Source organism: Corvus cornix, chromosome 17, assembly GCF_000738735.6.
Source record: "Corvus cornix cornix isolate S_Up_H32 chromosome 17, ASM73873v5, whole genome shotgun sequence".
NCBI lineage: Eukaryota > Metazoa > Chordata > Aves > Passeriformes > Corvidae > Corvus > Corvus cornix.
In genome coordinates this window covers 1,795,855-1,821,979 of record NC_046346.1, presented here as the reverse complement: position 1 = coordinate 1,821,979, position 26,125 = coordinate 1,795,855, and the positions used below count along the sequence as shown (strand labels likewise).

The window sequence follows — 26,125 nt, the reverse complement described above, 5'->3', positions numbered from 1 at the left end:
AGCACAGCAAGGGCCCTGCTCCTGAGAAATCAAGATTATCTGGACTTATCCAACAATGGGATCAAACTCAGCTCCTGAATGAGCTGGGGAGGGGATTCTGTAACCTCTGCAGTACACTTTATGTAAGAGTGGTGTTTGGAGAGGAGCCAACAAGTTTGATTATCTGGCGCCTCTGGCAGTGCCAGGCAGATATAAATTAATCTTACTGTGGTGGGAGAGGCCTTTGCACCACATTCCCAGCTCCTGGTGCGGGGCAGCGGCCAAAAAGAAAGATGGACATAAAACCTTGTACCTTCAGCTGCCTTGGGTCAGGTGGAATAGCCTCAGATCTGCACTACCCAGTGCCAAGGTGGTACCAGCCACAGTGGGATGGAGGTTGTAAATGTGGCTGGAGCCATCCTTTTTTAAAATCTTGTAAATCTTTTTTATTCAGATTTGGGCAACATTTGTCAGAAAAAAATAAACAAGGAACCATAAAGAGAATAGAGTTGTTTCTACAACTTTGACACGATTAATAATCCATCATAGTCAAATCTGTCTGACAGGTCATTTCTACCTTTGGATAAGAAGTCAATAATTTAAACTGTCTTGCAGGTCACATCAGTCTGTTCCATCATGTTTAATGACAAGTTAAATGACTCGTCAGCTTTTCCAGCATAAAACCTGAAACTCTCCCTACACCTCTGTGCAGCTCCGGAACAGCGAGACAAATGAAATGCTCAACACTGGGATATTTGATGCCTGGGACATCTGCTTCTTCCATTTTCCTGGTAATTGAAAGCTTGCTGAAGAAATAATTCATTAAGTGATGAATAAACTCGGGATGCAAGCTCAATTTGTGCCCATTATTTCATTTGGCATATCATGTTCATTTAAAGAATCTGATACACTGGATCACATTGTCCAGGGTAGCGGCAGAATTGGCACACGTGTGGAAATTCTGCAGTGCTTCTTAAAAGGTCCACCCACACAGGCCTGTCACACTTGATCATTTAATTTACTCAAAATTCCCAAAGCTGAAAAAAAAAGTTGGATTTCTTTTCCTGTCTTTTGCTTCTGTAACAGAATCTCAATGGTCAATTTGCTGTCTTGGACTCCTTCACCTCTTCCCCACATATCAGTGCCACAGAATAAACTGCTCACCAGTATTGCCAATGTTCAGAGTATTCTTCCTTTTTTTGTATGTCTTATAATGGCATTTACCATATGTCAGTTCACTAATGAACTACTACCCTGTGGCCAATGCTGTAATCACATGGTACATTATGTCTTACTTCTACAAATGATCATGGAGCACATTGCAGGGACAGACTGTGACTGGAACCAAGCTCTTCCAGCAAGGCAGGGAAATTAGACGACAGAGATTTCAGGAGGTACAAGTTAAAACAAAATAAAATAATAAAAAACGGATATATGACACTGTTAGAATGCTATACATTAGACAGAAAGAGTTATGGATGAAAAGGAGCCTACTTGAAAGAGCACATTATACTGTCTCCTCCCAACAAAATATTCCAGCCAACACATCCAGCAGCAAACAGCAGAAACGAAACAAAAGCAAGAACAGGAAAATGTAAGAGAAGTAAAGAGGGAAAAGGATCAAATCTACTACAGTGGGCAATCTCTTGAGAAGTATTATACAGGGGGTAACAGTAGAATAGCAGTCCCTGAAACACCAGTACTTAAAATGCATGCATTTCACTACTACTGCCAGGCCTTTTTTTGTATTATTTTCATGGATCCTACAAGCAACATCCGTGTTCCCTCTGCTGGTCCTGCTGTAACAGTGCAACCAGCTCCAAGGCTCTGGCCATCCCTGACAGGGGTCTGAACAAATATTTCACTGTTGTTTCTCTAAACGTCTGAAAGGGAGAGCTTTCAGGATTACATGTAGCTCGAATAAAGAGTTGTCCTTGGATTTCTCTTCTCAATTGTATTTTTCTCTTCAAATCCTGACCAGATATTATTAGCCTATTTATAAGCTGAAGATATACAGCAATACTTGACAGTGACTTGTTTCCAGGGAATGAGTTATCAGCCACGGAGATGGTGCAGTCAAGCATCACAAAATTCCATATTAGGTCTCTTCTTTATTAAGAGACAAAGTGGCCAAAGGAGGAAGCAACAAACTAAATGAAAAATATTGACTGAAGAAAGAGATGGAGGAGAGAGGATATTGAGGGAGACAGGGAACAAAGAGAGATGAAGTAAAAGCAGCAGCAATTGCTGTTGGGGGATGCAAAGCAGGAAGGAAAAAGCTGATTAATGCAGTGCAGAGATTCATGAGAGGAACAAGAGCTTGTGAAACAAGTCAATTAGCAGGAAAGACTATCAAGTGCAAGACAAATGCAAAACAGTCAAGTCTCAGGAAACTATAAAGACAAAATTAACCACTAAGTGTGGCTCACTCCCAGCACAATCTGCGAGGCTAACTGATATCAGTGATCCAGAAACCCTCTCTGGAATGGCTCCCGGCCCTCTGAACATAAAATTTAACCATAAAACCAAAGAAATTAAGTGTGAAGTGCCCCTGCTCTGCATGTCATTGCATAAAACATGGAGCAAGGCTGCTGACAAACAGGCCACAGGTGCACTGAGGGTTAAGAGAGGTAAATGTAGCAGGTTTGAATTTCAAGTCTGGTATGTTGTTACTATTTTGCTGTACAAGCAGGAGTTGAGAACTGGGGCGCTGGCGCAAAGAGGTTTTGAAATTCTGCCACTGGATTTAAGTAACAAAAATCTTGAAATAAAATTTTATGAAGTCAGAGAAGGAGAAAGCAGTACTCCTCCTGACAAAAAGCACACATGTCTTTGTGGGATTAGGTATTCAGGACATTATGAACAAACACAGGTAACATTTATTGCCATTCAGTCTTCCAGAAAATAAATTTGTAGCATTTAACTCTGAGGTTAGAAACTGCACAGAACACACTGTCTACCCCAAGTCTGTACAGATTTTGTTTTAAAAGCATCAGGTGCACAAAAATATCATTATTTTGTAAGTGGCAATCCCAAAGGCAGCTTTGTAAAGTGGAGTAGCTGCTGGTCAGAGATCACACAGCTCCATCTTAGTTCTGCACGTGAGAAACAGTTCATCCTCAGGTTTAATTCTCCTTTTCCCTCCACCTTCGCTCTTCCAGACAGATTACAATTACCCTTTTTCTTACACAAGTTCCTCACAAAGCTCCTGAAGCCATGTAAACTTCTATAAAGCTATTTATAAAGCTGTTAGGGAAAGAAAATCTTTACAGTTGGAGAACAATTTACTATCTATAGTAAGATGTATCTGAGAAATCTCTCCAGGATTTAAATAAGGAGTTGCAAAGCATCAGTTCTGTGCCAGCTCCCCTATTGTCCTGATTCCAGTTCAGCACATGCTGGCACTCACTGAAATCCGCACAAAGCAATGAGAAAACACATGACTCGAGCAGCAGGAGAAAAAAATAGCTATAGCTGCTCTACATAAAGTAAATTAGCAGTCTAAAGCCTGTTACGGGTGCATTATCAGCTGGCTTAATACCACTGCGTTCATACACCGTGCTCTCTGACACGCCTTGCAAACAAGGGCAGCCACAGCATCAGGCAGCGGCTCTGCCGGGCCAGACCCACGTACCCAAGCCCTGAGGGAAGGGTGGGAGAGAAGAAATGCAAATCTACACAACACGTCAAACGTTTCCCCATGGGAGCAGGTTTCTTTCTTGTCCTTTCCGTGATCAGTTTAAGCTCGGAAGCGCAATACCCGATTACCCCTGTTCTGGCTTGCATAACTAGACGTGGCACTCGTAATCACGAATCAAATCAGCTCCGGACCCGACATCTGGTTAGAAGTAGCCCCAGGGTCGGGGTGGCACAGCCGGGAGACTCCCGGCAGCAGCGGCCCTCAGAGAGGCACGGGAGGAGGAGGAGGAGGAGTAGAATGGCGAAAGGCTTTGCGGGGCAGACCCACGGCACGGGAGGGGAGCCTCGGCAGGACCGGCGCTAGGCCGGAGCAGGGGCAGGGATGGGGACGCGGCCCCGCGGAGCCCCGCGAGTTCCCCGAGAGCCGGTCCCGCTGCCGGGCGCTTACCTCCTTCCAGCGGAGCTGCCGCAGGCTGATTTCAGGGCCTCCAGAGAGGTCTTGGCCTTGGAGCTGTCCACCGTGACCCCGGCCCGCCTGGCGCTCTCGCCCCCGCTGCGGCGGCTCGAGGCCCGCCGGGCCCTGCCCCGCGCCGCCCGCCCGGTCGAGCCCTGCGCGTCGGCCCCGCGCCGGCCCCGCTCCTGTTCCCGCTCCCGGCCGGGCGCGGCGGGCAGCGCCCCTTGCCCCGGGGGCACCGCGGCTGGCGGGCCATCCTGCGCGGGCTCGGCTGGCAGGGCCGGGGACCCCGGGGGCTCCTCCGCCTCGCGGGCCGGCTCCATCTCCGGCGGCACCATCCCGGCCGGCTCCATTCCCGCCGTCCCCATCCCCTCCAGTTCTATCCCCACTATCCCCATCCCCGCTGTTCCCGTCCCCGCCTGTTCTATCCCCGCTATCCCCATCTCCGCTGTTCCCGTCCCCGCCGGTTCTATCCCCTCCGTCCCCAGCCCGGCCGATTCCAGCCCGGCCGGTTCCACTGCCGCCATCCCCATCCCCGTCGGTTCTGTCCCAGCTCTCCCCATCCCGGCCACTTCCATGCCGGCCGGTTCCATCCCCGCCGGTTGCATCCCGCCCCCGCTCCCCGCCCGTTGCCATGGCAGCGGCGCGGCCGGTGACCCGCTGGTCCCGCCCCACCGCCATGACGCGCTGACGCCGCCCCCGCCATTTTGGGAGCGGGCAGAGGCCCCGCCCCGCTCGGGAGGCCATTTCGAACCGCGCGGGGCCGCCATGTTGGAAGCGGGCGAGGCCCCGCCCCGCCATGGCGGCCCCGCCTCAGGCCGGGCTGAGGGGCGGGCGCGGTGCCCGCCGTGCCCTCCGCCACCCAACCCTCCGCCCAGGCGGCTCAGAGACTCGGTGCACTCCTTACCGTGTGACGGAAAGATTTTCATGTAAGGCGAGCCTCTCGCCGCCGTTTCAAACCGCTGCCTCTCACAAAGGGCGTTCCCACGGTCCGTTCAGGTTCATCTGAATCGATCCTGGGAGAGCCCCATCTGCGGATTTTAAACGCTCTTAGGCACAGCAAGAAAATAGGAAAGCGACTTTTACACTGTCAGTAATGGAATGAATAACCTTAACAGCAGCTCCGTGATCAACCTGAGCAAGCTGGAAGGTTCCTTGCCCATGGCAGGGGGTTGGAACTACATCATCTTTAACGTCCCTTCCCTCCCAAGCCACTCCAGAATTCCGATTCTATGATACACGAATCCCTCGCGATATAGTTACGAGGCAATGAAATTGAGAACATGTCAGTAAAGCGGCTGTTGGAGCAAAACCAGCTTTATGGAATGCGGGGAGCGCAGGGCTGTGGGCAGGCGGTGGCGCTGCGCCCTGGGAAATCCAGCCTGGATGCAAGGAATTCGGGCTGAGAGGCAAGACTTTGGGAAAAAAAAACAGGAATAATCAGGGTTCTGTGTGAAGGAGCGATCACCAGAGTCGTGATGTGGAACAGGACTGGAACAGGATATCAGCAGAAATTATTTAAACTACAGCAAAATTTAAATAAATGCAGAAAAAGTTGGCACTGCCAGCTAGCTGCGAGATAAAATAAAAAGGTTGTGTCATGACCCTTATTTTTTTAGTGCCTCACCAATCTTCCATCATTTACCCTTGTAGGCAATGAAGAAACTAATTAATTAATTAATTAGAGTTGTGTCTTGCAACGTGAAGTGACCAGGAAGGTTGAGGTCAGGTAGCTTGCTCTTCATTGCTCTCATGTTGCTATTTAAAGACGTGCATTATTTTTTTATAGCTGTGACAGTTTTTAATTAAAAACTTGGGAGCATTTCCATGTTCCAGCAGGAGCTCAGAGGGGCTGGTAATGTTGGCAGGATGAGCTGTCTGGGTGGCGTCTTTTGCATGTCCATCCCTGAAAGCACATCCTTGGCTTCACCACCACCATCAGATCACAGAATCACAGAAAGGTTTGGGTTGGGAGGGACCTTAAAGATGATCTCATTCCAAACCTCTTTTCTGGGCAGGTACAAATCGGGAAGAAAAATTAATATTTTGCTTATGTTCAACATTGGCATAAAAATTCAGTTGTAAGAAAAGAAATTCAAATATGTCGGAGTGTGATATAAAGCGGTGGCCTGACTCTGTCTTTTATTTTACTGCCAGGCTCCCAGATGAGTATTTTTAACAGAGAGATTTATCCTCACCAATGTCAGCACTGCTGAAAGAAAGCCGGGAAAAGAGTTAAGATGGGCCAAAGCATTAAGAGGCTTTGGAGCATGGGAAATACCAATCAAAATGATTGCAAAGGGGAAATATATTTATACCTAATTATCATATATCCACATTTCTTACAGGCTAATAACAGACCAGCTGTTCCTCTACCAGAGAAGCTGTAATACATCCCACACCTGGCTTGCCTGTGTTGTGTGGATAAAACCTTAATTTCCTGTTGGGATAAATAGAGATGGGCTGCAGTGTGCAGTGTGGGGTCAGACTATACATGGCATTCAGGTACAGCAAGGTGGGGAGTAAAGTATAGGTTGGGCACAGGGTAATGCAGAAGGAGAGCATATCCTGCTGGATACAGCAAGCTGGATCTAGCAGCAGGAGAGAAATGGGAAACTTGAGATCATCTGTCCCCCGTGAGGAGAGGGGAAATGTAGAGTTATGGGGTGCTCTTCAACACAAGGTTGTTTCCTGAGACCCTTGCTCGGGGGGAGTTGTTGATAAGAACAGATTGTTACTATCTTGTAATAATAAGTGAACAAGAATGTGCATTCCATCCAGGAGAACTGTAATGTCCCTATGCTCTCATTAATTAAATTCAGGATATCAAATACAACAGAGGTACTGGTCTCATTTTAAGGGAGTGGGGAGGATACTATTTAATTGTACAGTATTTTACTCATCTCTCAGACTAACAACTTCACTCTCATTTACCTGAAATCGTCACTTACCTGCTGTCTGTGTGTGCACAGGTAACTGCCACATTCAAGGAGGAATCCAGGAATAAAGCAATTTTACAGATGCAGCAAACTGAACAGTGTGTTTTCCATCACGACACTGTGCTGATCCCAGCAGCTCACACTGAGAGTGAACTGTACTGCCAACCTGTGGTATATGGAATTCATGAGTTGGGCATGTGAACACATCAACCATATGACATTAACAAGTAACATTTTTCTTTACTAACAAATTTGCCTTCTTCCACTAAGCTTTTTTGTTTCCCAGTTGGGATCCACATTTTTAGCTTTTATGTAGCATCATAAGGACAATAACTGTATTCTTTTATATACTTTTCTTTTTTAAAGATAGCCAAGACAAGAAAAACAAAGTAGCATGTAATTTGCAAAAAGAACATACCATCTTTTTAAAATATCATACAAAACTGGCCTCCTGCCAGTGGCAAATTTGCAGAAATACTTTAGTGTACCCTTTTGAAAAAGAACACATTCCTCAAGCTATTATTAAAAAAAAAAAGTTACTCATGAAGAACTATCCATCTGTGCCTGAAGTTAATAGCTCCTTTTGCAATGATGGTGAGTATCTCCCATCAGTTGTTCTTTCACAAATCCATGAGAAAGCAGTGCTCTATAAAATGAAAAGTCAGAAGAAAACAAATCTAGTAAACAGACTCCACTTGGAAAATGTCTTTGGTGAAGTTATGCTTCAGCCTGGATTTAAATCCATATACATCACCCCGTGCTGCCCATGTTTATGTTCGACCACAGAAGATTTGTGGTTGACCTACATATGCAAACAAAACATGTGCTGCATATTTGGGGTGGGGGGATTTGCATGATAGAAGATGATGCAAATATGCATAATTGTAGATGACATTTTTCATTGCCAAGTCCTGCTGCACAGCCCTTTGGAGCTGGCCATGCATGAAAGAGGTTTGCAGTCCTGACGGGCAGATTGCCTGGCTGCGCTGCGGAGCTGAACCGCCGAGACATTAAGCTTCTGTTTCTTCTTGAGCAACACAGATCTGGTATAATCATCTCACCAAGCAGCCCCTGTGCTCGCAGAGGACACGTATGACACTCACTGAGGGAGCTGAAACCATGAGTTCCACATGTCACCTCTGAGTTCACATCATGTGGCAGCTCAGGAGACTCAAAGATTTTGTTTGTGAGTTTTCTTGCTGTTCTTGAAATCCCCGGTGCATCAGGGAGTAACCACACAATTCGGTCAACAGTAGCCGGTTTATCTATTCTTGCCCCCACATTTCTTCCCACAGCAGCATTTCTAGGACATCTCCTGGTGTGTTAGTACACTGGAGACCTTGCTCTAAAATTGCACCAGCACAAGTAAATATTAATAATGTTGATTAAGTGGCATGACAAACCCAGATCTCCTAGGATAGTAGGCATGCACAGACCCCTCAGCTCTTATGTGCGATATGGAAGTGCTCTCCTGCCACAGAGGCTTTTGTCTGCCATTATTGGACATCTGTCTGGTTGCTCTTCCTACGTCATATCTTATTTATCATTTAAAATCTCTGCAACTCTGCTGTGCAGAAGTGCTTAAAAGGGTTAGCAGAAGGGAGGAAAATTGCATGGCATCAAGACCAGATCTCCCCTGGAAAGCAGAAAGGGTGCAGTGCCTCTAAAACTCCTTCATCTGAGTTGTGAAGGTGGGTTTGGGAAAACCAGACAGGATCAGACAGGAGCAAAAGCTCCCTTCCCTACAAACCAACCAAGGAACTGATTAAAGAGCACCCTGCACGTAACACCCACCACCCCATTTACCCCACATTTGAGGTCTCTCAAAAAAATTAAGGTAGGTAAGAAGAGGGATTTCCATGCAGAGTAAATGTTGGGGCGGGCAGAAATGTGCATCCATGCGAGAGAAAGAGAAGGAAAGAAATCTTGGGAGCCTGTGCCCAAGAGAGAAAGCTGATACAAACCTGTTCCCTGCAAAAACACGTGCAGCTCCGAGCCAAGAAGCTGTCTTGGGGCTTCACTCCTACTGTGTTCAGAGAAACGGGACTTTCTGTGAGTGCTTTGCACATCAAAGGAATAACTCACTCAGTACCTCCATGTGATGCAAACACCCACCATGAGGTTTGGCCAACTGTTCAATGCTACCCAGGGTTTGTTTATCCTAAATCCGTGACGATGTCCTGTGTAAATGCTTCATTCCACATATTTGCCCAGTTTCATTGTCCAGAAGAAAAGGCATACAGCTTTCTTACTTCCAGTGGAGTCAAAGAATTTTCTTTGCCCAACAAACAAACTAGAAAATTAACATCTTTTTAAGTTTAGCAGCCTTCAAACTCAATTCTCGAACACAGATCCAAACCATTAACCTCCGGAGATTTAAGCCCCATGAAAAGTTCACAGAAGTTCATGAACAGGGAGTATTAAACACCTCCATCCAATTGTGATCTAACAGAAACTGGCACTGCAAGCTTTATTAAATAACAGTTGCCTTCTTTTTCTCAGGATTCCCATGAGATATTTCTTTCCTCCTACCCAAAGGATTTTATAATCTGCGGGATACTGGAGAGCACCAGAATGGAATTAAAAAGACCATTCTTCTTATTTCATCCTGGTTTTTCTATCAGATTTAAAAATTTAACTATCCCAAGAGAACTCCTTATGCTCCCACCTATATAGGAGTGCTCCTGTGGCAATGGGAGGGTAATGAGGAGAAGCTTTGAGCAGCTCAGCACGATGGCAGGTTCCTGCATGCCTCAGCTGAAATGCAGCATTGCAGAATCAATGCAGAGACTCACCAGCAGTGGCTGTGTTAGGTTTTTCCCCATATGAGTTGAGCTTTGCTGGCGTTAGCATCAAAGGAAGCATGAGCCTAGCCTGACTGGGTGGCATCTCCTCCTCCTTGGGCTTAGGAGAACCAAAGACCTGAATGTTGCTCAATCAGTCCAAGGACATTTGCACACAAAATCTAGGTTATTCATTCAGGTCAACAGTTGTTTTTTTGATTGAGATATGTACAAGATAAGAAAAGTGCCATGAAATGTTCTAAGTATGCCCTAAACATCAGCACAGACCACACAAAAAATCACCAACAAAGAACTAAACCGATGCATCTGCAGGCGAGATGTGTATCTAGAGGAGCATCTTGGACAGAAACCAACTGACAAAACCCATATTGAGTTATGCTGTATGAAAGTGGGATTAGCATAAACTTGTGAATATTTAAATGAGAAGGTAATGCAGTGTTATAGATTGGAAGAAAAGAAGTCTGTCTGGAAACAGAAAAACTTCACGAAGACAAAAGGCTGACCACAGAACCCTTCCCAGAAAGATCTGCTAATACCTCAAAATACTTGAACATGTAGGGTCACAGTCTGTGAACCAGTATTAATTCCTCGGGGTTTTTCTCCCTCTCTTAATTATAAATTTCTGGATTTTTGGCTCTTGCCCATCTCCCACTGACTTACAAGTACTCAGAAATGCCAAGAAGCTCAGGGTGATTATGCTCCTGAGACGGATACAGGGAACTGTGCACTGTCTGCCTGTGGTCAAACTTTTCATTCTTGCTAATGAAAAAGCCAAATAAAACACGGTGTCCAAAAGCATTCAAACATCTGGCTGGGAGTTATTTTTATGACTCAAAAATTAATTTGGGAGAACCCAGACGAAATCCACTGGCGTGCAAGTAACCCTCCACCCTTTGGATTCTACACAGTTCACATTTCTGATCATTCCTGTAAATGGAGTGTGGCTGTACTAACAGTCAGAAGACAAACCTCGGGCCTTGCCATCACAGCTGGGCACAGGCCTCATCCCTTACCTGTGCTGGTCCCCACTGAGGAATGCCACACTCGGATGTGTCAGGTGTCCCAGAGCAGCAACCGTGAGGACTCACCTGGGCCTGGCAGTGCCTTGCTACTGAGACGAAGCTGGAAGGAAAGAACACTGTGAGCACACAGGGTGCCACAAATCCTGAGAGTATATTCAGTGACACAGTGGGCATCGACTGTGCGTCAGGATTCTGAGAGAGGGCGTGTGCTAATTACTAACAGAGCTGTAAGTCACATTGACATGGGACATACATAATGTAGGTGACCACTCATTCAGGAGCTGCAGTGATTCTAGATCATTTTGTATATTGCCTGTTTAGAGTTTCTAACATGGAAAACAGACATGTACAGCCTAGATTTGGCATTCTGTGCCCTCAGAGGGTATGAAATGGCTCCTCAGTGTTCAGACGGCACCACCAGGCCAGGACATCCCAGACACGTGGAGAGACAAACCCTCTGTGACCAAACCTCCGCCAAGTGCTGCATGTGTTCACTGCCATGCCCACAGAGCAGCCTTTGCAAGGCCAAATCTCCTTCCTGATTCAGGGGGCTCTGCTCCCTGCAGAGGGCCCAAGCTGGATTCAGGATTACCCAAACAAAGGTGCTGAAGGCCAGGAGCAGGAGAAGCAGCCAAGTGAACGCCGGCTACAGAATGGTTGGGGATGGAAGGCACCTCTGGAGATCAGCCAGTCCAACCCCCCTGTGAAGGCAGGGCCACCTGAAGCAGGTAACACTGGGATACATCCAGGTGGGTTTGTAATGTCTCCAGAGGAGACTCCAAGCCCCTCCTGGGCAGCTGTTCCAGTGCTCTGCCACCCGCAGTGAAAAGAAGTTCTCCCTCTTGCGTGTTAGTTTATGGCCACTGCTCCTCGTCCTGTTGGTGGGCACCACTGAACAGAGTCTGGCCCCATCCTCTGTCACCCCTTGGAGTTATTTGTATGGATTGATGAGATCCCCTATCAGTCTTCTCCAGACTAACCAGGCCCAGCTCCCGCAGCGTTCCGCCATAAGCGAGATGCTCCAGACCCCTCATCATCTCCGCGTCCGTCCAGCGCAGCGCACGGCTCCGGCCGCGTCCCGGCGGTGGCTCCGCGGCGGGGCCGGGGCGGGGCGGCCGGGCAGGGCCGGGCGGCTCCCACCGCCCCCCGCATCACATGAGGGAACTTCGGGCCAATGGCGCCGCGGCGGGGCCGGGGCCCCGCTCGCTCCCGCGGACGCTCATTCAAAACGCGGCCGGGCTCGGGCGCCCGCAGCCCTGCACGGCGCCCGGGGCTCCGCGGGGCGGGCGCTGCCGGCCGCGATGCCCGGCGGGGCCGCGGGCTGAGGCGGCCGCCCGCCCGCCGCCATGCCGGTGAAGAACCGGTACAACCTGGTGGACGATGGCTGCGACTCCCGCGTCCCGCTGCACAACGAGGAGGCCTTTCAGCACGGCATCCACTTCCAGGCCAAGGTGAGCCCCGGGCGCGCTCCCCTCCGCAGCCCCTGGGCCCGGGGGCGCAGCGGGTCCCCCCCGCCTGTCACAGCCCCGCGGCCCCCGCGCTCGGGGGGCCTTGGCAGCGAGCCCCCCGGAGGGTTCCCCCTCTTTGGCTGTTGCAGAGACGGGGCTGGAGGTCTCTGCGGCCTCGGGGTCCCCGCGGGCTGGGGTCCGGTGCTGTCCAGCAGCCGCCGGTGCGGCACCCACTGGCCGCGGGCCGATGGCCCCGTGACTCGAGGCCGGGCTCGCCGTGCCCCCCCCCAGCCCTGCCACGGTTATTCTTGAGCTCTGGAAGTGCCCCTGGGCCACGCTGAGGGAGTCTAAAGAAAACAGCAATCAATTATGAAAGCCTTACATTTAATTAGCACAATCAAACAGGTTCTTGCTCTTTTCCTAGTATTTTTGCAGCTGTGTAATCCTTAGATGCTGCCTTGTGTGCTTCATTTTGGAACTGCTCTGGAATGACCCCTCTTGACAGCACCATGGATGCTGTCCCAGGTGCTCATCCCGGCCTGATCCAGTGCCTGTCCTGTCCCCCCATCGGGCTGCCCTGTCCTGCCACGGCAGGGTGATACCTCCCTATTCCCCTGGAAACCAGCAGACTGCTATGTGCTGCTTAGATAATAGTGTCTTACTCCAGCTGACCCCTTCCCTGCATGAAAAGCTGGACAGACAAGGTCCACAGCCTTCAGGCATCAGAAAGAAATACTGATATTGTCAGAAATTCCATATTGATCGTGAAGAACAGCCTGGCAGCACAGCAGCACTCTCAGAAAGTGACTCCATTGGAATTGGCATTCTGTAGACGGCATGGGGAATGGGTTTATAATTCAGCTGACAAGAAGAATTGCATTTTGCTGGAGCAACTCACAGGCTCCCTTCCCTTCTTTGCAGGTGGCCTAACACAGATTAGAAATGGAATTCACGCCTGCTGTCTCCTGAGCTGGAAAGAAGGGGCATATACATTCCAATAAAGCTTTGAAATATGGATTTTGTGCCTCTTGGTTTTCCTGCTGAAAGAGCTGTAAGATTTAAGCAGGATACAGGATGAATCTGAATAGACAGCTAATCATGTATTTTAAAAATCTATCTTCCTTAGGGAAGAAAACATTTAATCTGTGATTCCTCTATTTAAATTAACATTTGCTGTGCTGCAGACTGTGCTGAGGAGAAGAAAAATCCTTAATTTGATTTTTAAAAGAAGAGAAGCAACTGTACCTTTAACTGAGTGAAACTGGCTTTTCAGATTGGCAGCTCCAGGCATCCAAAGCTAGCAAGTGGATAACACACTGTTAGGATGTGTGGGTCTGGGATGGGGTTTGCATTACCTTAGTAAAATGCTTGCTCAGTTCTGCTTTACAGTCTATCTCTTCCAATTATGGTGCTCATTGTGGGCACATCAGTCAGCTGCGACGCTGACAATGACAAGGCTGCAGCTGGCTGCAGGTGTCTCGCACCAGGCAATCTTACTGACCACACTCACTCTCTAATCTCCACATTCCAAACTGCCTTTCTTCCCCTATAATCTTCAGGAGGTCAGTACTGGGAGCTGCTTTTTTGGGCAGAGCTTCATGTGCTGTTTCATGAGTTTCATGGCTCTGTGTGGGAGCACAGGTACCCAAACTCTGCAGCCAGACCAGAGCAGGGTGTTTGAAAGAATCTCCTCCAGCTCAGCAGTCCCAGCTGTCCTCTTGCCCCAATTAATTTATCATTAGGAGCATGGCCTGTTCCCCACTGCAGCTCTGCTGTCGGCAGACAAAAGGCCAGCCAGCTGCGGGGAGCTCATCTGGATTACCCGTGACTGTCCTGACGGCCACGGCGGAGCAGGGAAGGAGATCTGCACACCAAAGAGGCCACAGATCACAGCAATACAGCTCTGTCCTCCCCACCAGCCCAGAGGGAAGCCCTGGCTCTGCTGCTCCCCTCCCTGCTGCCCTCAAGCTCTCATGCTCTGAGCTTGGTTCTCCTGTGGTTTACCAAAGGCTATAGCTGAACTTAACTGCTCCTAAAAATGCCATTTTGCAAAGGCATTTACAGAAGCAACAGCAAAGCCAGATGACCTTTCAGAGTGCTTGTGGTGTTTATTTCAAGGCAGGAGAAAGAGCAGTAAATACTGAGCCAGGAGAGCTCATCTCTGAAAGCCCTTTTAAGTAGACATTTTACAAGATAAAACCCATTGCCATCTGCAAGTAGTACAATGGAGAAATAAATCCAGAACTGTGTCAGTAACAGCAATACCTATGGGGCTGTTCTGGGGAATTACTTTGTCTCTGTTCATATGTATAATATCACCCTGAATGCTTGCAGGGGCCTCCTGATTAGCTGCTCCTTTTCTTCTGCACAAGGAAACAACTTCCAAAAAAACCAACAACTTGTAACCACACGCTAAAAGCCAGATACAGTTCATGAACCAAATGCTCCTGGAAGGGTCATTAAACTCTGTCCCCCACCACTAACAGCAGAGATGGGCTGTCTTACCCTGAGGGAGCTGATGGACCCCGCTGGGCCCCCACCAGCACCAAATCCAGGACCTGCCCTCAGCTGCCAGGGCCACTCCCAGCACACGCTGTCATCGGGCCCTCACCCTCTCACTCAGCTGTCATTCTCCCTGTCCTCACCAGCATGTCCTGGGCGTGCAGGTCTTCCCTCAAAGCTGAGCCACACCACTTTACACCATCAGCAGCCTTTGCTCCCCACGCAGTGTGACTGTCCAGGACGCCACAGGTTTTCCTCATTCCCAAGGCTGAGCTGGCAGCTTTGTGCCTCCCCCACTCGGCAGCGCGGAGCACTCCTGTGCAGCCGTGCCACGTGTGCCGTCACCGGTGCCACCGTGCAGCACCTGCTGCCTCCTGCCAACAGGTGCATGAGCAGGTTCTGCCTTGGCACACAAGGAGAGAGTACAGGCAGCACAGGAGGGAGAAATGCCAGCAGCAGGAAGCTGCCTGCGGGTCTTCCATGATAACCTGTGGAGCATGGGCAGCGTACTGCCATTCTGTTCAGGAGAAGAGGCAACCAGCTCAAGGAGGCTGTTGCTATGGTAGAGGTGGAGGTGGTGGGAACCTGCCATCTGCCACATCTCAGACCCCAGTAAGAGACCCTGCTAGGACTGGTACAGACACTTGGCCCAAGCAGCATGGTTAGAACTGCAGCTCCCCTAGGCAGAGTTAAGAACAGGGTTGTAGGACACAGATTTGGGTGGGTTTACCAGGATTCTGCAGACAGCTGAGCTGGTCCAACCAAGCAGGCACAGCAGTATCCAGAGGGAGGATGGTCCAGACTGAAAACTTAAGCTAGAATCACAAGGCTTTTCCAGGAAAGGTGTTTGTTGCACATCCTGGCAGCTTTCCAGCTCTTATGTGCTTTTAGTTTTGAGCAGGTGTAGTAAGGAAGAACACAGGATAGACGGTCCCATTTCCAGACACATGGGATCATGACTCGATTAGCAGCAAGCATTGCCCTGCAAAGCACTGTTAAAGGCACATCCAGAACCTGAATGAGGTCAGAGCCTCACACCCAACCTCAGAAATCACTGACTTGATAACGTTATCTACAACAGATATTCCTATCCTGTCCTGGGTCAAAGGAGTCTAACCAAGGGGGGACTAAATAAATGAGAAATGCCACCTGTTTTGAAGAAGGCCACACCATGAACTTGTGCATTACTGCACAGACATCTCACTGTTGTGTCTTTCAGTACATCGGGAGCTTGGATGTCCCCAGGCCCAACAGCCGCGTGGAGATTGTGGCAGCCATGAGAAGGATCCGGGTAAGTGCAGAAGAGCTGAGCCCCACACAGAGTTAAAGGTTACACTTCCTGGAGTGACTTGATTGCAATCTACTGTTCTGCATTCCCTCCAGCCCTTCCTATCTGGAGCTCAATCTCAGCACAATCAGGTTTGCAACAAGCTTCTCCAGAAATTCCCAAGGCATCTTAGCATAGGCTCATCCTGTGCTCTTGGCAAAGGGACCAGTTATCAAAACTCAAATGTAACCCCCTCTTCTGTGCTGAGCAGCCATGGGGCTTCTCCTTGAAACTAAGAGATTTATTTAGCCTGTTGGGAATTTTGTGTGTGTGAAAAATAAGCTGTACACAATGTGCTCCACAAAAGCAATTGAGTTCATTGACAGTTCCAAATATATTGTGTTATATATTGAAATATCAGTGCCCTGACAGATGTGATTGATGTCAATCCCATCTGACTAGACTTTGTGGATTCTGCTGCTCCTAGAATAATTTGCTGCTTTCCCCATCCTCCAATACAGTTTTACAGTTCGTGTTTCTCATCACCAAGCCTGTGCTTTTCCTGCTTTGCCCCTTTATTCTGCAGAGCAGCCTGTGAATGGTCCCCAGATTTAGCTGTGATTAGCAGGGTTGGGTGACTTACATCTGCTTCGTGTATAACCAGTTCAAGTGCATCTCCCCCAAAAGGCAGTGCAGCTGTTGTGGCTGGCTGAAGTTTTGCAGGGGTCTTAATTCTGAAGCTGTTCATATGTCTCACATTAGCTGAAGCAAGTTTGAGAATCTTCCATTTAAAGCTTTGAAGGGATTATCCTATTTTCCCCCCTTCCCCCACAGTGTTTAACCATCTAATTTTCCTTTAGAATAGTGCTTTTTAAACTTAGCCTGTAACTGGCTGGGGAGCTGATGTATTCATCTCCAGCCAAGCTTAGAAATGACATTCCCCTCCCTTTGCCTGCTCAGACTATTAGCACAGCTCTTGCTCAGAACACAGTGCAGCAGCAGTCTAAATTGCCTGGTTATTTATGGAACAGGTGAATATCTGTAGGAAGGAAAAGCAATAGGTGAGGACTACCAGGGCAGTTTAGGTGCTGGCATAATTATTGGCAATTTTTCCCCTGAATCAATATTTATCATCAGATTTGACACTGCACTTCTGCTGATCTATGACACCCTTGTAAGAAAAAGCAAACAGTATTTTATATCACTTAAAGTGTCACATTCTGTTTTCACACCTGCTATTGCCACAGTGGTACCTAGTTCAGAGCCTTGGCAGTGCAGTAGAATGCTTGAGTGCCACAAGAAACATGTAAAAAACCCATTCTGCATCCTGGGTGCCGTCACTTAATATTGTCACACAAGATTTTTAAAGTAGGCATCCAGTAATCTATACTGGGTTTTTAATCTTGGAAGCCTGTTCCAAAAAGGGAGGGCTTCCCTTTTCATGTGCACATTGTACAGCAGGATCTTATTCAGACACTTCCTGGCTGCTGAGCGGAAGATGCTCCTCTATTGAAGATAGTTAATTGGCACTGATCCTTAATTAGAGCATAAAGAATGAACTGGGAGGTCTTTGAAGAGAATTCTAGTGCACAGAGTACCCAACCTAGGAACTGAGGGAAGATGGGGGTTATTTATGTAGCGTTCATTTGCATGCAGAGGCCTTGTCTGTACTAGAGTTTTTTCCCATGGACTCTCAGCAGCACCAGTTACAACTGGGAGGAAACAGTGGAAGAAGCTATTGGGGGAAATGAGTATTTTGCTCCTATGTTATTGTGACTGGTAGTGCCTGTTTGCACTGCAAGAGTGAGTAAGGTCCCACAGCCCTGCCAAGTGTTGGCAGGGGCATGTCGTGGTGAAGCTTTCATCCTTTGTGCATTCCAGTGTTCCACTGGAATTCTCCACTGGAGCAGAAGGGAAAAGTCACACAGTACAAGCCCCAGCACAGCATTCCCTGTGCTGCTCCCTGTGCCCTGCGACACGGGAGGAGCTGTGAGCCATCCAGGCGCTGATGGAGCCGGCCCAAAGCACAGGAGGGCTCTTACTCACTGCTTCTGCGGCTCCATGAGCGGGCAGGGAGGAGGATGAGGAGTCACAGCTCTTTTTTCCAGGCTGGGTCAGAGCTGGTTACTCTAGTTACTCATCAGTAAATTGATACAAGCGCCAAAACTGCCTTGGAGGAAAAGCCTCCAGCTGCCGAGCACTCCAGGTGTCCTGAGAGGGTCATAAGGGAAGCAGCAACAGCAGGTGACAAGTCTGCTCCTTGGCACCTTGTGTGTTTTGTACTGGGCTCTTTTACCAGTTACCCATGAATTATACCAGGGAACCCAGGATCAGCTCAGTGGGATTCTCCATGCATAAGCAGAGCAGTCTGCCTGTAGACTTCAGGACATTACTCCCAGAGAGCCTCAAATAACAAGTTTTAGCATTAGCCTGCTGAAATCGTGACCTGCTCTTTGGCAGTAGGTATTTGAGGTGCACTCTCTTAGTGAAGCTTAAATCCATATCCTGGGCTGAATGGATGCTTGTAGAATTGCTAGCAATACTCCATTAGTCACACATTAGATCCCATTTCATAACAGACTGGAAAGCCTTGTCTCATCATGTTCTATGCTTCCACTGGAGAGAATGCAAATGCAATAGGTAGAACAGGGAAGCTGCTGTTCTTAGCTTTCCATTATGCAGAGCTAGACAACTTTTAAGTTTGCTAATCCCTCCAGTGGATTATTAGCTGCCTACAGCTGCCATGTTGTTATTATATGATCAGAGTTCAAGCTAATCCTTCTACCTCTTGCCCTGGCAGGGGACATGATGAAATGAGTTTGCAGCTTGGATAAGTACACTGTACCCTGACAGGGCCTGCTTAGGAGAGTCCAATTCATCACACAGCTCCAAGCACCCCGGGCAGGTGTTCCCCCACCTCCCAGGGAGCAGCATCTGCTGCCTCCAGCTGCCCGAGGCCATCCAGGTCTGGGTGTCTGGCAGCTCCCGTGCTCCATCAGCGTTCTGGCGGAGCTGGCTTTCTGCTGGAGTGGATTCCTCTGCAAGTATTGGAGCCTTTTCAGCACTCCAGGGAGTTTATGTACAAGATCTTTCCTCCTGCACAATTCAAGTGCTATCTAATGTGAAGATGGGTTTTGTAAAACACAAAACACTTCCTTGAAGCTGCTGAGGTTGCTTGGAAAATCTTAGCCTGGGAGACCAGGGAATGGATGGTTTTAAGTGCAGGGTTAACATCACCACATGTCCTGCATGCATTCCCCAGAGCCAGCACTGACCAGAGGAGAAAGTCGGCTGTTCCCTTCCTAGAGCACCTCTACCCTCAGTCCAGCACTTTACAGCCAGCTGAGCAGGCCTAGTGACATGCTGCTATTTTGAGTGGTGAGTTCTACAAGGACACAGTAGGAGTAAGTGACAAAGCCTGTCATCCCCACAGACAGCCTGCTGCCAGCAATTCCCCAAGACACTCTGTTTATCTACCTTTAAGGCACAGAATCAGTTTCCCTGGAATTTGTACTTAAGAATCTCTGAAGCCTACCAATTTCAGTTCTGTTTGGAAGGTTTAGCTTGGACCTAAGCAGGTATTGACACTCAGAAAGGAGCCAGATGTTGGATTATTTAATCATTCTGTAAGGGAACAGCCAAATGGTGCTGTGCCCATCCAAACACCAGGATGAGTAAACAGGAGGCAGGCATCCAGACTGGTGTGTCTTCTGTTACCTCCACATTTCTTGGGCTTAATTGAATTGAGAAGCCTTTTTCCCCAGAGGCCAGTGTGCCAGAGAAACAGAAACATTTATAAATCTCAGCACAAGATACATGAGAAGTGCCTGTGCTCCCCTTGGAATGAGAACTGGGTTCTCACTTCAGCCTCCCTCTTATCCTGATCATTCTTGCTGCATCCATCTTTGAGCAGAGCCTCAGCACGTTGCAATTTCTCCACATGGTATTTGAGTGAGGAAGTGCAATCCAGCCACACTGTACATCAGACTGACTGCCAAGTATCAACTGGTAGTGTTGAAGTGTGACATGACAGCAATTTAAATTAGGATGAGTAAGTTACAGTCCTACTGCACAAACTTGTGAAGCAGAGGCAGCAGGGACAGCTGCAGAGAACCTGCCTCTGCACTCCAGCAGCTCCCAGTCCCATAGCTGGGCTGGCTCACACAGCACCTTGCACTTAAAGCCCTGCCAGGCTGTAAATTCCAACGGTTCAGGAGCAAATATGGATGTGATTTATCTGCTCTTCCTACAGAAGGAGAGAGGAACCAGGTGGACAGTTGGCAGAGGGCAGAGTGACTGCCTTCAGCCCTCTCAGTTTAATTTATTACTCTGACAGGTTTCAGAGGTAGAGATGTCTCATAGGCTTGTCCGTGAGATTGTTCTAGAACACAGGTCCCTCGGTTTTCCCAGGCAGGCAGCTTTCTCACTACAGAAGTTCACCAAGAAAACTGCTGCATGGATTCCTCTGACATATTCTGCCTATAAACCCTTCCTGAGTTATTGTGCTCAGAGCTATGTTTTTCTGTCAGCTTCATGTTAATCTGAGCTGGAGTTGTGATCAGAACTAAAAAAAAAAACCCAGAAGCTGAACTCCCAGCTCATGAGTTTCTTGGTTAGTCTGTGCAGCCTCTCCCTCTATAGTGAAGTTATTTGGTCAGCTGTAGCTGAGGTACAGGCTCAAACATGGAAGTGCAAACTGCTGAGCATTTGCCCTGGGGTACAGGCCTCTGTAGCTGCCCGGCAGGAGCTGTTGTTGTTGGATGGGAGTTTGTTCTGCTGCAGTTCCTGAAGGGTTTTCCCTTTCAGCCTCTTTGGAAGAGCATCCAAGTGCTCAGCTAATGATAGCCCTGGGCTGTGACAGACAACAGTCTAGTATCTTGAAATATTTCAGCAGCCTCAGACTGCCGGGGCGGACCTTTCTTTAGTTCTCAGAGCACCGTGCACCTTCCTTTCATTTACAGGAAGGTGCCAGAGAAACAGATGACAGTTCTGACAAGGTTAGAGTGTGAAACACAAGCATCTCTTCCTTCTTCTCCCCCACACTCAGAAGACTATATATTCACCCCAGAGTATGCTCAAAGAGAGCATCTTTTTCTAGGATACCTTCCCTGCATCTCTGGAGAACCATGCAAGGGTTGTTTACCCTGCTAAGTGTTAGACACAGCCTCCAGGAGAGAGCCAAACCAATACACATAAGCATGCACAAACTTGCTCTGGCACCTTCTGCAGAATGTCTCGTGTCAGTTCTGTCTCTTCTCCAGAGCAGAGGTCTAAGAAAGGCTCCTGAGCTTCACACAGGCAGTATGTGATCAGCCCACAGGACTGCTCAGTTCCAGGTCCCAGAAACACCAGTTACTCTCAGGGTCCCCATCCATGAGACCAGGCATCTGAACCAGTTTAAGGTTTCTACCACACAAGATTAAGTTAATTGGGTTTACCTTTCCAGGCCCTGGCAAAACACAGCAAGTGTTTTCAGGATAGCAATTAAATGTTAATTGCAGCTAAGTTTAGCCCTAATGCCTCATTAGTTTGTTTTCCTCTGTTTGTTGCAGCTATAGCAGAGTCTCCTGCACAGGGATGGGGATCAGGCTGGGCTTCCCAGGAGGCAGGAGTCCCACCTTGTGCTCTGAGGGTCCTACCTGAGCCTTGCCAGAAAGCTCTTACCTGCTCCTACTCAGGGCAGGCAGCACTGAAACCACCACATTCAATGCACTGCTCTACTAAAAGCATTTTACTGTTCCACACTGCAGATGCCCCAGGTTTGGTTCCCACAGTCTGTTTCCTGGTCTTTAGGAAGGTAAAGGACCTGACAGGGATGCCACCTTACCTTAAGGGATGACAGACACATTACAGGTCTTACCTGTGTGCAGCACAGGATGCTGAAGGAGGTGAGCCCTCTGGCAGAAGGTCTGGCAAGAATCCATTTCTCCAGGCAAAACAAGTGGCTTCAGCTTGAGACTGCAGGAGCTGCAACCTCCCAGGCACCCTACTCCCCTCCTGCCTCCAGGCAGGGCTTTCTGCCCTGCCACTGAGTTCTGTAGCCTCTCCCCCTTGCCAGTCTGCCCTGCAGCACCAATTAGCCAAAACACCAGGTGGGACTAGATCTCCCTGAGACCCCTTATCACAAAGGCCCGAGGAAGGGAAAGGCTGGGTTGGGAAGGGTGGGTCATGCAGGTGCAGCTCGTTTGGCCTCTCTCCACGTGTTCTCTGGTCCATGGTCACCTTAACAGGTGCTGGTGTGCTCCATGCACATGCTGCTGTCCTAACTTTACAAAACATATAATTCAAAATGTGGAAGCTGGCTTTCTAGACGGATTGAGTCTGCCATGCCTCAGACAAACCCAAGCTTGTTTTACCCGTTTTCTGCTGTTCATATTGTCTTAAAACAAAGGGAAGAAGCTCCTAATGAGCTGTTTCTGCAGTGCCATCATGCACAGTGTTTCCAGGCAGCATTGTGTGACTGTGGTGGAGAGCTGACTATGCTCTGCTTGTATGTCTTGAGTGGGAGGAGAGGAAAAAACACCTCTGAGATTACAAAAGAATCCAACCTTCTGCTCAGTGCTTGCGGTGGGGTCTCACCGTGCCATAGAGCTGCCCCACTGACTTAGAAACTCCTGCAGGTTTCCACCCTGCTCATCTCCAACCCTAAATCACCTCTGCACTTCTTGCCACAGAAGAATTAGTTACCTTCTGTCACTTAACCTGTGAGCTGAAACGAGTGGGGACTGGTCAAGCTGTGAATACAGGCCACTGTGCCAGAAGGCAGCTTGGGGCTTTTTCAGTAGCTACATGCTTTGACCCAGTTTTTGAGGAGTGGCCGGTGACTAGAGATGCTTCAGTTCTTCCACCCCGTTCAGAGTGTGCAGTGCAGGATCGATAACAGATGGGTGGAGGGATCAGTCAGTGAAATGTGTCATCTCCAGGCAACAGCGACCTTCAGTGCCTTCCTCAGAGTGCTCGGAACTCCATGGCTTCTCCAGCGAGGGGGTGGAACCAGTCAGGCACATTAATTCTGTTTTGCATAAGAGCCATGGTAGATTGGAGTTTAGTTGAAGGCTAATAAAAGCAGCATTTTAATGGATAAAAGCTAAATTAAAATGTTAGTGCTAAATAGAACAAGACAGAGCTTTTTGTCTGATGCTGAATCTTGGCGATGAAGCAGGTACCTTTTAATTGTAAAATAAAGTGGCTTTAACAGTATTATCATTATATTACTGAAGCATTTAATTTCACTAGCTAAAATATCGCTGTATGAGATCTCTGCAACGCTTTTATCTAGTTTGAAATAAAGAGGCTTTTTCACCAATTATGTTACTGGTTGTAGAGTATTACAGAGATGAAATATAATGGCTTTCAAATTACATTCTGGTGAAGAACACTCAGCCACGACTGAAAGCTGTTTCTTTGTTGGTGCCTGAAAAAATGTAATTGAGAAGGTAACCAGAGTCTAGAGAGCACATTGGATTGGCTTGGTAACGAGGAGCTGCCTAAATCTGAGTGACAACTGCAGGGGCACAGAGCTGGGGCTGCCCATGGGGTGGAGCAGAGACCCACCTTGTGCAGCTAATACAAGTGCAGGGGTGGATTTCTGCCAGAGCAGGGTGATGTGTTTCAGGAACAAAACAGAATAGCCTATGCAGATATAAACACTTAAGTCTGTCCCATGGGTCTCTCTTCCTGCAGAGAAAAATCTAAAAAACAAAAAAATGAGCCTGTGCTTACAGTGTAACCTCATGCTTTGACTGAGCCTTTCTGGTTCTCAGGTTGAGTCTGTGCTGGACACAGGAGGAAGGCCAGACCCAGTGCACAACAGTGGGTGTCCCTGTAGATGTTGTCTTGATTTTGTCACATGCAAGGGCCCTTTGTACTTTATTGATCAGTGTTCTGAGGAGAGGGACCCTGAGGGACTGTGACCACAAAGCCAAATTCAGCCCAGTAAAATAAGATTTGGTAACAATAGCTTGGTTCTATGCTTGCTTTCTTCAATCTGCTTTTGCTCTGTACTAAATGAGGCCTGAAGGCAAACAGAATCCATGTTACTTTACATAGTGCTTTGACAAGCTACTTCATGTTTTGACCAAATAACAGTGTGAAAAATCCACAGCATAAAAGTCTTGAATGGGTCCCTGGAAGGAAGGATGCTTTGATGAGGGGGCAGGGATTTTTTGAAGGCATTACGGAATGGTTTTCTTTCTTTCCTGCAGCAGTGATTAGACATTCTTTAAATGTCCTTTCCCTGGACCAGATGGGTTATTTGGACTAATTGGCAGCCGCCTGACAGCTTTCAGGACACCTGAGTCACTTCCACTTCCTCCATCCTTCTGTCACTGCTGCTGCAGAGATCCTGCCTGGGTAGATCTGCTGGAGGGCAGGATGTGGCCCTGTGCACTGCAGGGAGCATCCCAGGTCAGGGCCCTGAATCGCCCTGTTCCCTGCACAGCCAGGTCCGATGTACCCCTGGAATCCCACCAAACCCTCTGAGCTTCAGGGTTTTCTTCCTAAAAATCAAATTCTTTTTGTCAGACGAAGAAGGGCAGAGGGACGTGTTCAGGCCGGGTGCAGCGTGGCAGAGGATGAGGCAGTCACAGCTGCTGCAGGAGAGTGTAAGGCACACAGGTTCTCTTCAGGCCCAAATGCTGCCTGCTACCTGTGGAGTGTCCTTTACCTACTGCAGAGCCACACACGGCTCATGGAGCACTAAAGGTTCAGTGATCCCACACCATCATGGACCTGCTCGGTCCTGCTGTGGCCTGTGCTCCTGCTGTTAATCATTACAGGGCATAAACTTCCATCCCAGGCACATGTTCCTGTTTTCATGTTGTTGCCCCCCAGGGCAATGCTGGTCTCCTGCTTGTCTCGCTTCCTTGCATCCCAGCTGGTGGCAGGAGCCGTGAGCTGGGGCAGGGAACATGGTTTGGGGTTAATCACTGACCTGTGTGTGAGCAGTGCAGGATGCCTTGATGTCCACAGCTTCACACCTCTCTGCTGACACCACTGCAAGCCCAGGGACACAGGGAACAGCACTGGGGAGAGAGAGGGGCCTGTGATGTTCTGGTACAGTTTTGGTGACAAGACCTCAGTGATGATAAATACTGAGAGCATAAAACCCTCTTTTTCCATAATTTCCATATCTAGACCCAGGCTTTTCTCTCATCATGATTCACTAATGTCAGTAGCTCCCCTGAGGCTAATAGAGTCCTTGAACTGCTTAATATTCTGGAGTTTTGGAAATGACACAATTAGGCTTGAATTTTCTTTCTCTTACAGTAGCAGTCTTGTTTCCAAATTTGAGTGAAGTTTCATGGACAATTTGAGAAGAACCCAGAGACTTTCCTTTAAATTTAGGAACTGCAGTTTTATTAGCACTCAATAATTTCTAAGTAAGGCCCACTTGGAGAGAAGAAGCGTGTGAGCTGTGCTGTGCCTGGCTCTGCTCAGGGCTGCACTTAGGGCAGCCTGGCAGGAGAGGGGTGAGCTCCCTCCTGTCTTCACTTCTGCTGTATTCCAGGAATGCACACGATACAAGAGCTCGCGGGCAGATTGCAAAAGACATTTGTGCCCCACGTGTTGTTCAGGACAACCAAAGATAACCAAGATTCAGGATAACCAAGATTCTGATGTCAGTGGGAATTAGGAATTGTGTGCTTTAGAAAATCCCTCTTAACAATTGCGTCTGAGCATTGGGCCTGGCTGCTGATTTTCCTAAGGAAGCAGGATCTTTCAGTACTGCACGCCAGGTCTTTACTAACAGACCTTACACATGCAGTCCCTGTGGTGACTGACCCCCTTCAAGCTCAATGGCCTGTTCCTGGCTGGAATTGCTGCACTGTTGCTGCTCACAGATGCAAACACATCCTTTCAGTGCAGCACCTGGAGGTCAACTATAAGTCACTGGGTTTTCTGTAAGAAATGTTTTCTCAAGTGGAACTGCTGGAGATTGATAGCATTAACAGCTACATAGAAAAAGTCTCCTTGCCTGGCAATAAAGCAGATTATTTCTGAGTGTCTCAAACCAGTACATCGCAAGGCTGTTTCATGGGAGTTGCTGGCACTGAGGTGCAGGAAGGTTCA

General features: G+C 48.3%; 2 protein-coding genes across 2 annotated transcripts in view; one reads left to right on the top strand and one right to left on the bottom strand.

The window, feature by feature from the left end:
* The window catches only part of TTLL11 (tubulin tyrosine ligase like 11), a 36,584-nt gene extending 32,130 nt beyond the window's left edge, over positions 1 to 4,454 (bottom strand). The window contains 2 exon segments of the mRNA XM_039561604.1: positions 4,067 to 4,095; positions 4,098 to 4,454. Of these exon segments, the coding sequence (XP_039417538.1) occupies positions 4,067 to 4,095; positions 4,098 to 4,440 (372 nt within the window). The 5' untranslated portion in view covers positions 4,441 to 4,454.
* Positions 4,455 to 12,129: 7,675 nt separating this feature from the next.
* LOC104688509 (carboxyl-terminal PDZ ligand of neuronal nitric oxide synthase protein-like) overlaps positions 12,130 to 26,125 on the top strand; it is a 30,544-nt gene continuing 16,548 nt past the window's right edge. Inside the window, exons 1-2 of the mRNA XM_039561774.1 lie at positions 12,130 to 12,288; positions 16,007 to 16,078. Coding sequence (XP_039417708.1) covers positions 12,184 to 12,288; positions 16,007 to 16,078 — 177 coding nt within the window. The 5' untranslated portion in view covers positions 12,130 to 12,183. The remainder of the gene's footprint in view (positions 12,289 to 16,006; positions 16,079 to 26,125) is intronic.